This window comes from Electrophorus electricus, chromosome 8, assembly GCF_013358815.1.
Source record: "Electrophorus electricus isolate fEleEle1 chromosome 8, fEleEle1.pri, whole genome shotgun sequence".
NCBI classification, from domain to species: domain Eukaryota; kingdom Metazoa; phylum Chordata; class Actinopteri; order Gymnotiformes; family Gymnotidae; genus Electrophorus; species Electrophorus electricus.
In genome coordinates, this window is record NC_049542.1 from 486659 (window position 1) to 501658 (window position 15000).

The 15000-nt window shown below is 51.5% G+C and overlaps 3 protein-coding genes across 7 annotated transcripts in view; all 3 read right to left on the minus strand.

Annotated features, from left to right (window-relative positions):
* Window positions 1-5302, minus strand: part of rev3l (REV3 like, DNA directed polymerase zeta catalytic subunit) — a 28254-nt gene extending 22952 nt beyond the window's left edge. Inside the window, exon 1 of the mRNA XM_035528984.1 lies at window positions 4518-5302. Coding sequence (XP_035384877.1) covers window positions 4518-4656 — 139 coding nt within the window. The 5' untranslated portion in view covers window positions 4657-5302. The remainder of the gene's footprint in view (window positions 1-4517) is intronic.
* A 1943-nt stretch (window positions 5303-7245) lies between these two features.
* Window positions 7246-12084, minus strand: traf3ip2a (TRAF3 interacting protein 2a). 5 transcript variants are annotated; one of them, XM_027024228.2, is made up of 9 exons: window positions 11987-12084; window positions 10592-11107; window positions 10360-10480; window positions 9781-9959; window positions 9513-9601; window positions 9346-9414; window positions 9033-9137; window positions 8592-8666; window positions 7246-8452 (listed from the first exon to the last, which is right to left on the minus strand). In XM_027024228.2, exons 2-9 carry the CDS (start codon window positions 11103-11105, stop codon window positions 8306-8308), a joined length of 1299 nt encoding a protein of 432 aa, XP_026880029.2. In that variant the 5' UTR covers window positions 11106-11107; window positions 11987-12084; the 3' UTR covers window positions 7246-8305. The 5 variants fall into 5 exon arrangements, with proteins under 5 accessions (XP_026880029.2, XP_026880028.2, XP_026880027.2 ...); XM_027024227.2 differs by having other exon boundaries at window positions 11860-12072; XM_027024226.2 differs by having other exon boundaries at window positions 11798-12072.
* A 322-nt stretch (window positions 12085-12406) lies between these two features.
* LOC113586230 (probable G-protein coupled receptor 139) overlaps window positions 12407-15000 on the minus strand; it is a 3157-nt gene continuing 563 nt past the window's right edge. Inside the window, exons 2-4 of the mRNA XM_027024230.2 lie at window positions 14677-14781; window positions 13895-14283; window positions 12407-13291 (exon numbers count right to left, since the gene is read on the minus strand). Of these exons, the coding sequence (XP_026880031.2) occupies window positions 12626-13291; window positions 13895-14283; window positions 14677-14749 (1128 nt within the window). The 5' untranslated portion in view covers window positions 14750-14781 and the 3' untranslated portion in view covers window positions 12407-12625. The remainder of the gene's footprint in view (window positions 13292-13894; window positions 14284-14676; window positions 14782-15000) is intronic.

Consider the following 15000-nt stretch of genomic DNA (forward strand, 5'->3'; position numbering starts at 1 on the left):
CCCCCCCACACACAGAACCACTGCCCTCCAGGAGTCACACAGACATCCCCCCCACACACACAGACCACTGCCCTCCAGGAGTCACACAGACACCCCCCCACACACACAGACCACTGCCCTCCAGGAGTCACACAGACACCCCCCCCCCACACACAAACCACTGCCCTCCAGGAGTCACACAGACACCCCCCACACACACAGACCACTGCCCTCCAGGAGTCACACAGACACCCCCCCCCACACACACAGACCACTGCCCTCCAGGAGTCACACAGACACCCCCCCCCCACACACACAGACCACTGCCCTCCAGGAGTCACCCCCCCCCCCACACACACACAGACCACTGCCCTCCAGGAGTCACCCCCCCCACACACACACAGACCACTGCCCTCCAGGAGTCACCCCCCCCCACACACACACAGACCACTGCCCTCCAGGAGTCACCCCCCCCACACACACACAGACCACTGCCCTCCAGGAGTCACCCCCCCCACACACACACAGACCACTGCCCTCCAGGAGTCACACCCCCACACACACAGACCACTGCCCTCCAGGAGTCACCCCCCCCACACACACAGACCACTGCCCTCCAGGAGTCACCCCCCCCCACACACACACAGACCACTGCCCTCCAGGAGTCACCCCCCCCACACACACACAGACCACTGCCCTCCAGGAGTCACCCCCCCAAACACACAGACCACTGCCCTCCAGGAGTCACCCCCCCCACACACACACACCACTGCCCTCCAGGAGTCAAACACACACACCACTGCCCTCCAGGAGTCACACACACACACACACACACCACTGCCCTCCAGGAGTCACACACACACACACACACACCACTGCCCTCCAGGAGTCACACACACAGACCACTGCCCTCCAGGAGTCACACGCACAGACCACTGCCCTCCAGGAGTCACACAGACACCCCCCCCCACACACACAGACCACTGCCCTCCAGAGTCACACAGACACCCCCCCCCACACACACAGACCACTGCCCTCCAGGAGTCACACAGACACCCCCCCCCCCCACACACAGACCACTGCCCTCCAGGAGTCACACAGACCCCCCCCCCCACACACAGACCACTGCCCTCCAGGAGTCACACAGACACCCCCCCCCCCACACACAGACCACTGCCCTCCAGAGTCACACAGACACCCCCCCCCCACACACAGACCACTGCCCTCCAGGAGTCACACAGACACCCCCCCCCCACACACAGACCACTGCCCTCCAGGAGTCACACAGACACCCCCCCCACACACACAGACCACTGCCCTCCAGGAGTCACCCCCCCCCACCACACACACCACTGCCCTCCAGGAGTCACACACACACACACACTGCCCTCCACACCCCCCACACACACACCACTGCCCTCCAGGAGTCACACACACACACCACTGCCCTCCAGGAGTCACACAGACACAAACACACACACACACTGCCCTCCAGGAGTCACACAGACACACACACACTCCACTGCCCTCCAGGAGTCACACAGACACCCCCCCACACACACACCACTGCCCTCCAGGAGTCACACAGACCCCCCCCCCCCACACACAGACCACCCCCCTCCAGGAGTCACACAGACACCCCCCCCACACCCAGACCACCCCCCCCACAACCCCCCCACCCCCCACACACACAGACCACTGCCCTCCAGGAGTCACACAGACACCCCCCCCACACACACAGACCACTGCCCTCCAGGAGTCACACAGACACCCCCCCCACACACACAGACCACTGCCCTCCAGGAGTCACACAGACACCCCCCCCCACACACACAGACCACTGCCCTCCAGGAGTCACACACACAGACCACTGCCCTCCAGGAGTCACACAGACACCCCCCCCACACACACCACTGCCCTCCAGGAGTCACACACACCACTGCCCTCCAGGAGTCACACACACACACCACTGCCCTCCAGGAGTCAAACACACACACCACTGCCCTCCAGGAGTCACACACACAGACCACTGCCCTCCAGGAGTCACACAGACACCCCCCCCCCACACACAGACCACTGCCCTCCAGGAGTCACACAGACACCCCCCCCCCCACACACAGACCACTGCCCTCCAGGAGTCACACAGACACCCCCCCACACACACACAGACCACTGCCCTCCAGGAGTCACACACACACACCACTGCCCTCCAGGAGTCACACACACACACCACTGCCCTCCAGGAGTCAAACACACACACCACTGCCCTCCAGGAGTCACACACACACACCACCGCCCTCCAGGAGTCACACACACACACACACACACCACTGCCCTCCAGGGGTCACACAGACGCACACACAGACACTACTGCCCTCCAGGGGCCACACAGACGCACACACAGAAACCACTGCCCTCCAGGGGCCACACAGACGCACACACAGAAACCACTGCCCTCCAGGGGCCACACAGACACCACTGCCCTCCAGGGGCCCCACACACACACCCCACTGCCCTCCAGGAGACACATACACACACACCCCCCACTGCCCTCCAGGAGAAACACACACACACACACACACACACACCACTGCCCTCCAGGAGAAACACAGACAGCACTGCCCTCCAGGAGGCTTATATGTTGGCTACAGTCCATGTAGAAAGCGGTGTGTGTGTGTGTGTGTGTGTGTACATATGAGTATGTTAATGTCTAACATACTCTGTAAATGGGCAGTGTGTAAATATTCATTATACAAAACCTTATATTGAAGAGAAACATCTTAAAAAGACAAACAGACAGAGACAGAGAGGGGGAAACACAGCAAGGGAGACACAGACAGACAGACAGACAGACATACAGAACTGGTGTATTTGTGCATTTACAGTTTTTAACGTTTCCCACATGTAAAGGCCATTCTGCTCTCAGGCAGATTCAAAAAGAATAAAAGGATCCAATGAAACCCAGTCTCTGCTACACACGCAAACATGCACACAGTTCATTTAAGGATTTAGAAACCAGCTGTCTGACCTAAATGTTGGCTGAGATTCTGTCAGCGTCTGAAAGGGTGAAGGCAGCATGCTACGCTAGGGTTAGCACACTAAGTTAGGGGCGCTGACACAACTAAGGGTCGTGTCATTGACTGATCATGGCCCATACTCACTGTAGGCTCTGACTTGTAATGAAGATGTCAGTCTACTCCTTATAAAAAGTGGACCTTTACGCGGCCCAAGTGTGTCCTGGCCAAAGGGGTGTGTGCTGGCAGGCTACAGTTTGACCACACTGTTCTTAAAGGCAATGAATATCAGACACCTTCACTGATGTGTTCCTTATAGTCCTAACACCAGAGTCAGCAGTCACCTTTGAACTTAGAGGGGCTGTAAGGTCAAACAACAACAGCTACATATAAACACAGCCACAAAGGCTGAAGACAGAGAGACAGAGACACAGAGGGACAGAGACAGACAGACAGAGGGGCAGACTGAGTGTTTGAGTGTGGAGGGATTGTTTTTCCACACGAATCGCATGGTGACATCATCACATCACATCATGACCTCACTCTGCTGCATCAGCGTAAACAAATGAGTGTACTGCTGTACTGCTCTGAGGTTCAGTAACATGGGGCTGGTTTTATACCGCCGTCCCACTCCACGTCCCGCTAGTCAAGCAGAGTACCACGACCCCCAATGATGCTCTGATAATCCCAGCGGTGTCGCCAGTTCCCCACATAGTCTGTGTTCCCCACATTCCGTTTTGTTTTAGCAGAGTGAACGCGGCCTGCACCAGACCTGCTGCTGCCACACTGGCAGGAGTTGGGTTTTCTCAGGGAGGTTTCAGTTTTAGACGAAATTGACATCAGCACACTGCAACATTACTGCCAACATGAACACCGCCTGTCTGGACTGGTGTATTTGTGCTTCTGCAGCCAGGAAATGACTGTTACATCCAGAAACAGATCACTGAAAGGCAACACCAAGGTTTCAAACGCTACAATAAACGCGTAATCTCGTATGCACTCCGACCTGGCCCTACCACAAACACTACAATAAACACGTAATCTCGGACGCACTCCGACCTGGCCCTACCACAAACGCTACAATAAACGCGTAATCTCGGACACACTCTGGCTGTGCGTGGCCCGGCGGTCAAATCTCTCTAAATGGTAAACACATGACCACATGGCGGTCAGATCCCCCCCCCCGACATTCACAACATGGCGCGTGGTACTGACCACACCGGTTAACACAGAAACGCGTCGCCACACACACACACACACACACACACACACTCACGTATTAAAATTAGAGAATCACTGTTGATTTTGCGGTTCGCGGTCTTGCATAAACGCCGACTGTTGCACGCGGGCAACCGAATTACAGCTCCGGACCCTCTGATCGTTGGCACGAGCCGGTCTGTTACCGTGTCACGGGAGAGGGCAGCCGCTCTCAAAACCTAGTAACGGCGCTGCTCACCGCGCGGTGGACAGAAGGCCGTGTCCCGGTGAACGGGGATCTGAGACGCCGTTAACGGGCGCACGTACCTGCTGGCGTCGCCCCGAAGATCCGAACGACGGGCACACGGGTCACGTCGCTCTGTCTGAAGTCGGAGTACCGCGCGTCCAGGTCCGCGAGGGGACTCGCCATGTAGTAGTCCGCGGACACGACGCGCACCGCGAACATGTTCACGGGACGGGACGTCTGCAGCCCGGTCTAACGGGGAAGCTCGCGCACAGCCGGCGCGCGCAGCTTAATGGACGGGGGGCGCTGGCTTTGATGTCCAGACGAAGGTCGCTGGCAGGTTTAGTTGAATAAAGAGGACATTCGTTTCTCCAGCAGGTTTAGTGAAGTAAAGAGGACATCCGTGTGTCTCCGGCAGGGAAAGGACGTCGAGACATCGGGCCGAATAAACAGAAAACGGCGCTAGCCAGGTTAGCCTAGCTAGCGTAGCTGACTGACAGCGCTTTCCACTCGCACCCGCTGCGATTATGTCTACAAATTACGGCTTTTTTTGGTATCACGACTCATTCCGTAAACGAAACGACGACGTCTTTCCTCCAGCAGTGAAGCGTGTCGGATTTGGGCCGCGGTGGCCGGCTCGGTTGGCCCGTTAGCCCGTTAGCCCGTTAGCCGGGCAGCTACGCCGAGCGCTCTGAGGCGACTGCTCTTTCCGCGAGCGCCTCGCGAGCTCTTCTGCACAAACGTGGCCCGCGCGCCTCTCGGTGTCGGTGTGTCCGCGCAGCTCCGGATCCTCCCCGTGCTCGTAGCTAGTCCAGCGCGTGTCGGTGCTCCGTCTTCTGCGTGTCTGAGTGCCATCAGCCGAGCGGTACGTCCCTCCCCGCCTGTGTAATACGATCACAGTACTGCCCCTCTGCCCTAATCAACGCCACCCCAGCCCCTAACAGCCCCAACAGCCCCCGTACACCCTTCCCGCTGTCTGCGTTGACACGGGTGCCCAAAGACAACCCACTATTTCATGCTGTTTTTGGTGAGGAGGGACATGTTGTTGGAGCTCAGATCCATTCATGAAGCGGCTGGACGAGTGTGAACAGGACAGTGGCCCCTTAGCACTAGACAGCATGCACTAACCCAGGCCAATGAACGCACTAGGCTATAGACAGCATGCACTAACCCAGGCCAATGAACGCACTAGGCTATAGACAGCATGCACGAACCCAGTCAATCGATCTAAAAGGAAAAATGTCAAATTAACCAAAATAATCATAACCAAGACACGGGAAGTGTCATTGCTGAATGACAGGCACGTTGGCCAATGAGGAGGGAGAGGAAGTATTTACTTTTTTTTTTTTGCACACGATTGGGTTAAAGACACGCCAAGTGTTTGATGATTTGCCAAAGCAGGGTGTAGCGATTCCTGGACGGCTATGGAGGGTTAGTACGTCGCCCGACGCCTCCTAGTGGCCATTCACAGCAGGGTTTTCATTTTGAAATAAAGCGTCGATGCATAAACGTATAATATCACTATTCAATTCGTCGTTTTTCCGCTTTCGTTCTAGTGAAGGTAGAATTTAGGATGAGAGAACACGCTTCGTTTGGCGGTATTGAGGGATATGTTGTGATCTATGTTAGGTTTGTGGTTGGACTTGTCCACAAGCCTTTTTAGGTAGGGTTGTAGTTTCATGGGACGTGCAAGACACCCCCCACCCCCCCCCCCCCCCAGGGGCCCTGGTCCTATTGAATGTGATTAATTATTCAGTGATAAAAATAAGTAAATAAAACAAAGAACCAGTTCCGTTTTAAGTCGTAATTTACACACCTTCCTGCCCCCCTGACACCACCACGCACACAGAATGGGTGTTCCTGTCTAGGAGCCCCTTCTACTGCAGTGGGAGTTCTACTGATCTGGACAGTGCTGCTTTGATACCGTTTCTCCAGACGATATCCAGGGTCAAAGTGACAGGAAGAGCACCAGCCTACAGGAACCGTCTGAAGTCCAGCAGGTCCAGTTCTGTTGGACCTTAGTTTGGCTACTCTGATCATGTGAATTCTGCACAAATACCTACTCCAGTTTACCTGCACCAGAGCAGCAGAGCATTGCAGTGACATTCCTGTCGAGGTTGGTTTTCACCCAGTGATTTAAAGCTCAGAACACATAGGGGCCTTTGCCACATGGATGCGGTGTAATGAATCATGGGAGTGGTGCCTGGGTATGCTCTCTGTATCCGGGGTTTGTGGTTTGATAAATGCCAGTTTGACAGGCCTTCCCGAGAGCGTTAAATCACCCAGACAACACCTGGGACAACACCCGTTAGCAGAGACTCGAGGACCCCCCCCTCCGCCCACACACACACACACACACACACACACAAAGAGCTGACCCTCATCATCAGTGAGGTCCATCAGCCCGCTCACCATAACGGCAAAACATCACCATAACACTGTCCAGATCAATGATGCGCTAATACTTTTTTTGTATGTAATTTCAAAGATTTTTCCAAATTTCAGTTATTTTAAAGGCGTTTTCCAGACAGATAAAAATAGAAAGGTAGTTTTGTTTGTGGCGGTTGTATATGTACAGATTCGGATTTCCTTTGTGAAACAAGAAATAGAAAGAAACAAGAAAACAAAAGACAGCAAAGATAAAACCCAAGTGGGTCCTGATTTCAGCAAGCTAATGATCAAGACCAACAATAAACGCACATAAACTGCCCTCCTGTGGCCATGAGGAGTATTAACACATGTCCTTTCATGTCAGGGTCGTGAAAACTCCTTGGTCATGCACACCAATCAAAGAGTAGTTTTATATTAACGTGGCATGCTATACAATTTTAATATGATTTATTTATAATGCACAACTATAAACAACTTGTGTGACTTTGGTACCATATGTGAGTGTTTACATGCTGTGTATATAAAGCATTAATACAACATTTATTATACACCATGTAGAATTTCTAAACCTGTAACACACTGTGTAGTAGACACTAACCAGAGGAGTTTATAAAGCATTAACACAGTGTGTAGTAGACACTGTGAGGTGTTTATGAAGCATTAACACAGTGTGTAGTAGACACAGTGAAGTGTTTATGAAGTATTAATGTTGTGTGTAGTGAACAGTGAGGTGTTCATGAAGCATGAATTGTGTAGAAGACACTGTGAGGTGTTTATGAAGTGTGTAGTAAACACAGTGAGTTGTTTATAAAGCATTAACACAGCATGTAGTAAACACCAAGAGGTGTTTATGAAGCATTAAGTGTGTAGTAGACATTGTAATTATAAGGCATTAATGCAGTGTGTAGTAAACACTGTGAGGTGTTTGTAAATCATTATCAGTGTGTAGTAGACACCAAGAAGTGTTTATGAAGCATTACCACAGTGTGTAGTAAACACCGTGAGTTGTTAATGAAGCATCAACAGTGTGTAGGGAACATCGCAAGGTGTTAATGAAGTGTGTAGTAAACACTGAGGTGTTTATAAAGCATTAACACAGTGTGTAGTAAACACCGTGAGGTGTTTATGAAGTGTATAGTAAACACTGTGAGGTGTGCTGTATGGCTGGTGCTACTCTGAGCATAAAGAGCTGACTGCTTCTCAGAGAATGGCCCCACTGTGTAAAAACCTAAACTGGATTATAAGTAATTTCCTGTCATCTGTTCATGGTACTGAGTGTGTGTGTGTGTGTGTGAGAGATCTACAGGGGTTTGATGATGAGGGTCAGCTCTTTGCACAGCGGCAAGAGGATGTATCTCTCCTCTCTCAGTAATGTGTGTGTGTGTGTGTGTGTTCTCTAGGGGTTTGATGATGAGGGTCAGCTCTTTGCCCAGTAGCGGGGGGCTGTATCTCTCCTCTCTCAGTAATGTATGTGTGTGTTTTACAGGGGTTTGATGATGAGGGTCAGCTCTTTGCCCAGTGGCGGGGGGATGTATCTCTCCTCTCTCAGTAATCTCAGCAGGAGATCCTGAGCGTCCTGAGGCCAGCGAAACAAACGGGTACTCTGTAGCCACATAGGGACATGAGTCTGGGGGGCAAATTATAGAATGACAGAAGGAGAAGAGGTAGAGAGGCTTTATCATCAGTGATGCTGTATGAAGGTTTTGTTGATCTGTACTTTAGCTGTAAAAAACCTTGTCATGATACTGCAAAGAGGCCACACCCACCTGATTAGCATTTGGGAACATCACCGGGATGAGTCGGAAATTCAGACAGCGCTGCTGGATAAACTCATTCTGGATCTACAAACAAACATCATTCCCATAAGCAATCACAAAAGAGTGTCCTGACAGGACAGGTCAGAGTTGCTGTGTTCTGTGTCCTGACACTTACTGTACTACCAGCAAGTTCTTGCCCCCATGCCAAACCCTCCTGACCTAGTACCACCTGTAGCCACCAGCACATCGGAATGACACACCCGATTGTGTCAGGGTACTGAGTCCTGATCTCAGATGGCCAAAGTAATTGAACCTGACACCATGCACCTAAGTTTCAGAAGGTGCTCCGCCCATATTCTCACCTGAGTTCCTGCCTCATATAGTGAGAGCTTCGCCCACACGCTCACAAGTTCACACCTAGCATAACAAGAGCTCCATCCAAATGCTCACCTGAGTGTGGATGTACTTTGTGTGCAGGCCGTGTTGGTCCGAACCATCTCCTTCCACGTCGAATTTGTACTTTGGACTGATAGCCACAATGATCAGTACTGACTTCTGCAGGATGAAACAGACGCAATCACTTACTGAGACTAGAAGGTCTGATGAGGAACACAACTAGAACATCTGATGAGGAACTCAAACTAGAACATCTGATGAACACAAATAGAACATCTGTTGACGAACACAACTAGAACATCTGATGAGGAACTCAAACTAGGATGTCTGACGAGGAACACAAACTAGACACTCTAATAACTCTTACGTTTTTTAAGTAGCTGTCCATCCATCTGTTCATGTCCATCTGCTGGACTGCATGATCAAAAATATCAATCTGTAAAAATATCGATCAACAAAAATATTGATCAACAGGAGAGTCTGTTAAACAGCAGAGACAGAGGCAGGTGACCACATGATGACACAGGTACTCACAGCAGGCCTGAAGCCATTGGTGATCAGAAACTTCACGAATGGGATCATCTCCTGAGCTAGGTCCACCGAGTAGGTGATGAAAACTGTGCCTATAAGTACAGAACATCTCAGCTGTGTGTGAAAGTACACACGTGGACACTTAAGTGATTCACATCGTTAGTGGTCACTAACGAAGGTATGGGGCAGATAACGCAGGCAAGGGAGCAGGTAAAGCAGGCAGGGGGGAGGTAAAGTGGGGGGCAGACAGAGCAGGTAAAGTGTCACTCACGGCAGTCATCCGGGAGACTGATGGTCCGTTTCATTTCCTGGATATGACCGTGGCTTGTGCTGATTGGCTGCGTTGGGGGGAGACATATCTTTGACATGAGCTCCCTCACAGGGGGTTGGCATGGTGGCACTGTAACCTGAGGCATCGCCATGTGAACTACTGGGTTAGGGGGTGATTGCCTGTAGAGTCCCATACAGGTTACACTCAATTAATTAGTTAATATTTCATTAGTCACTTAAATCAAAGTTGTATGAATATATGAAGATTAATAAACACCTTATTGACTATAAAAGTGGTATAATGTATCTTATTGTGAGTGTATAATCCCCACAGTGTACAAGGTGGGTGAACCAGAGAACTGTTGAAACCCTCTTAAATCACAGACAGCAGCCTTAACACAGGACTCAGTGTGTTATGTCTTCTATACCTGCGCTAGATTTAACAATGAGTGTTTGGTTATTTGGCCTATGCTTGAATGTGTGTGTCTGTGTGTGTGTGTTTCCTGGTTTGTATAGAAGAGTGTATGTGTTCTGTATTTCCCGGAATATGTGTGTGTGTGTGTGTGTGTGTGTTTGTTACCTGGCTTGTGTGTTCTGCTGGTATTCTGGTGTGTGTTGTCTAGGCAGGTGGTGGGTCTGAGGTACAGGAGGGTGTTGACATGGACACAGTCTGGGGCACTGCATGAGTCCTGCCTGGAGAGCTGAAAATCACACACACACACACACACACACACACACACACAAAGAACTACCCAAACATGTAACCGCCTCTGCAGTTGTTACACGTGAGCAGTGTCCTTGTTTTTTCTCACCGTGCCTGTCAGCTGGGTGGGGGCCAGGCCCCGGGGGCCATAGGGGGGCCCGACCCCACATGCGCTCGTTCACATCTGAGCAGAGAGGGAGGGGTTGCTCCAGGCTCTCATCACTCTCGCTGGGGGGGTTCCACACATACACAGGCTCATCACACCAGTCTTGGGGGAACATCGCTGATAGGTCTTTACACATGTCGTCCTGAAGGGGGCGCCATCTGAAGCGGTCAGAGTGATGGTCAGGGAGGTGCAAGTGATGCAAGCGCAGTCCACCTGCTAGAGGGCCCTGGGGGGGGTGCGTGGCTTTAGGCTCAGTACCCTTTGACCTCAGTGGACCACCCCTCAAGTATTCCACTTGTGCCACGTCGTCAACAGTGGCCTCTGGGGTGCGCCAGTCTCCTCTGACATCATCAGCGTGCGTTGTGCACTGCCGACACGCCGGCCACGCCAAGTTCAGAGATGATGATGTCATTGACTCGTCCATCTCGACTGGTGCACTTTGGTGAGGGCAGGACATTTCTTAAACGAAAAAGAAAAAAATAATACATTTACAGGAAGAATTTTCTCTGGTTGACTGACCTGTTTGTTGGGTTGGAACTTGGGTTTTACTTTTTAATGTAAACAGATATCAAAGAGTATTTGTCACATACAGTCATGTGTAATTACATAACTCCAATGACTGCACTGTAACTACACAACTGTGTTTCTCTCCAGGTAACGCGCATACTAGATTACATCCATTCTCGCAGATAAACGGGGGCCGGAGAGGGAACCGGAGGAGGAAGTGACCGGGTCCCGTAGTGACCGGGACCGGGGCTCGCGCAGGACTCCCGTTGAACCCAGTCGAACCCACTTTCCAACCTTATATCGCCACATCGTTATTCACGAGCTTACCGACCATACGCTTTTCCAACGTATCCGTCATGCAGTCGCGTCTGCTCCGAGGCCTCGAGGAGCCGTGTAGGTTCGCGACTCCGCCTGGCGCGTGACTCAGGCGGAGATGGGTTTTTGTTTTTTTGTTTTGTTTTTCGTTTCAAGCGACGGTGCAACAACAACCGCAAGACAAGTCCTCGTTTTTCAGTGCAGTAACGCGGAGTTTCAGATTCAAACACGACAAACCTTTACGAACGCGCTCGGAGGACCACATTCGAACAACCTCGCAGCTTTGGCGCATCCTAAACATTAAACGACGTTGCTGGGTGTCCTTACCGTTCGTGCGCAGACTTAACGAGTGAAACCGCGTCGAAACCGCAAAGATCCGCCAGGCTTACCTGCGTCGCGTACGTGCTCCGACCTGCGCGAGGCACCCCGCGCGCTCCAGGAAGCCTTCCCTGTTTTCACTTCTTTCAGGAAGTTGACGCAAATATTTATGCAAATAGTGAAACGTGCCGCCCTGACCTGTTACGCGTGTCGTTGTAGTGCTGCGTGCTGTTGCACGACGCGATTCCCCAGGACTCTGTTTCGCAACCTGCTTTTTTCTCCGGGGTTTTGCAACCCTCTCGCGCTTGCGTGGTTGCATTCAATTGTCACGAGTGTTCGCGTAGAATAAGTCGTACTAAAAGTCCCGTACACGCCGTCTGTTTAGGAATGCAGGTCCGATAGTGGAAAATAATCTGATATGTTGTGTGTTTTACATTTATGGCACTGGCTTTTATCTAAAGCGACTTACAATTATGACTGAGGGCAACTTGAATAATTGAGGGTTAAGGGTCTTGCTCAGGGTCTCAACAGTGCCAACTTGGCAGTGGTGGAGCTTGAACCAGCAACCTTCTGACTACCTTCACCACCACCACACCCCTGTATGTAAACACTTACATGGTAATAACACACAGCTTTATTTCAACATGCCCCTTTTATCAAAAGTAGGAAAAGCAGAAAATCTACAGCAAACACAACAATCTCTTTAGTTTCCAAACACCTACTTAACACGACAATCTGTTCAGTTTCCAAACACCTACTTAAACTACAGATTCATTTGTTTAATTCTTAACACCCGGTCCATTATAAATACACACCCTGGAATGTTCTGGAGAGGCGTTAGCTGTTGCTCGGCGACACAAGAGGAGGAACACACGCCAGACTGTTGAGACGCCTCAGTTTGGTGAGGACCACAGTGACGGGGTCTCGCCGAGCAGCATCCTTGTATGCGGACACAGAGAAGACCCTCATGGTGGTGTGTGTGAGGAGCGATCCCAGCTCCCGGGCCCTGCTCCGACACCTCACTGTGTTCAGTAGCTCCTGGCGGAAACGCTGGCTCACCACACAGTACAACAGGAAGTTGGTGGCCGAGTTCAGGTTGTGCAACATGTTGGCCACATCGCTCACCACGTTGATGGGGATGGCGTAGTTGTCTCGGTTGAAGTCCCCCTGGTTGTAGGTGGTGCGCAGGATGCAGTAGGTGATGTAGCGCGGCAGGGTGAGCACCACGAATGTGGCTGAGACTGTGGCCAGCAGCAGCAGCGTGCGCGGGACGGAGCCACGCGTGCCTACATGCGCCTGCAGCGTCTGCCGCTCCTCCCTGGTGAAGAGGCGGGACGTCCAAAGCAGGTGGTGCGCGATCAGGGCATTGAAGAGCAGGACAAGCAGGATGGGGACGCCGCTGGAGATGAAGGATGTTACCCAGACAACCACGGTGGAGTAGAGCGCTTCACGGTACAGACACCGTGACACCGTCTCCACCTGGCCAGCCTGCGTCACGTTCACCTGCGCCAGATCACTCTCGTTATTCAAGATGCGGAGTGCAACATTGGTCCTGCTTCTCCCCTCCCCACCACCAGGGGCCGCTACCGACCAGTAACCTACTGTCAGATTAACATTAACCACTTCAGAAATGCCCCATGTGCAAAATAAAAGTCCCCAATCAAAAGAGCCAGTCTAAGCATTAAATACACACAGTGAAATGTACCACATATTATACAGAAAAATTGAAGGAATTATGTTGGCTCATCTGCAGTGTGTATGTAATGTACTATTAGATATAAATTTACAAGCATCTGACATTTAAATTGTTGAATTTGATTTATGAGAGTTTATTTTCTGTCTTACAAAATTCCAACCTGTCATACTTAGTTTATTTAAGGTGTTAGAAGTAAAGTTAGGTGTTTTCTTTTATAGTTATAGATATTAAATTCAAAATACTTTAAAACTGAAACAGTATTACTCTTTTAAGATGGATCGGTTTGTAAATGTGAAGTGTACAGAAGCATAAATAATCCTGTACATGTGTAGGAGGTACTGTGAGCAGGGTAGAGAGACTCACCTGTACACAGGTGTAGGAAGTGCTGGGGGTGGGGTGGAGAGACTCACCTGGACGACTTCATTGATCCAGCTCACGGGGACGGAGGCCAGGTGTGAGAGCAGCACAATGGCGGTGCAGGTGAACAGGGCATGGCGGGCCTGCTGAGGGCGCTCTCGGCCGGCCGTGGCCCGCAGCACGTGGTAGCGCTCCACGGTGAAGGCAGCCACCAGCCAGGCAGAGCCGTAGAAGCTGGCATACTGCAGGGTGCTGCTCAGGCCGCACCATGGCTGCACGTTCCAGAAGTGCTCCACCTGCAGGAAGGTGAGACTCAGCTCCAGTAGCACCACCCACACCAGGTACCAGGTGTCCATCAGCGCCAGGAAGCTCAGGTACACCCGCGCCGAGGGCGACATGCCGCATGCCCGGAAGCAGATCATGTAGAAGGTGAAGAGGTTGGCTGATTGGGAGGGGGATGTGGAGAGAAAGAAAACGTCCCGTAACACACACAGTAAGAGCCTGGGTGGGAGCTAAATGGGCTCAGGTAGAGTCCTCATGCACCCCCACTGCAGCGAGGAAACGGTCAGGTTGGGCTACAGCAGGTGGCGCTACCCTGAATGGTTCCTGGCCATGTGCTACAGCTTGGTGTCCCCAACACAGCTGAGCTGCTCAAGAAATTGAAACAGCAGCACAAACCCACATTCACATGCACACACACACACTCAAGACACACATACAGACACACTGTTCGGGGCCAACACTTTGTCCCCACCCACTATTTCCACAGGTAAAATCTAATCTCTTGCCCCTCCCCCAAACCCTCCCTTTTTGCTGAGTATTAGGAGTCACACACCTGGAATACCCACAATGCACAGCAACGGGTAGTACACTTTCTGAACATCCACAAAGATGACTGATCCATCCATCTGCTCTGGTCAACAGATGTCCAGCTACAGTACTGCAATAAACCCATGGCACAAGGTTTCTTTAGATGAACACACACGCACGCACACACACAGACACGCATGCACATGCACATGCACATACAGACACGCACGCACAAGCACACACACATACACTCTCTCTCTCTCACACACACACACACACACACACACACACACACACACACACACACACACACAGAGTCTGTCTTTCACTCTCTCTTATACAGGCACAT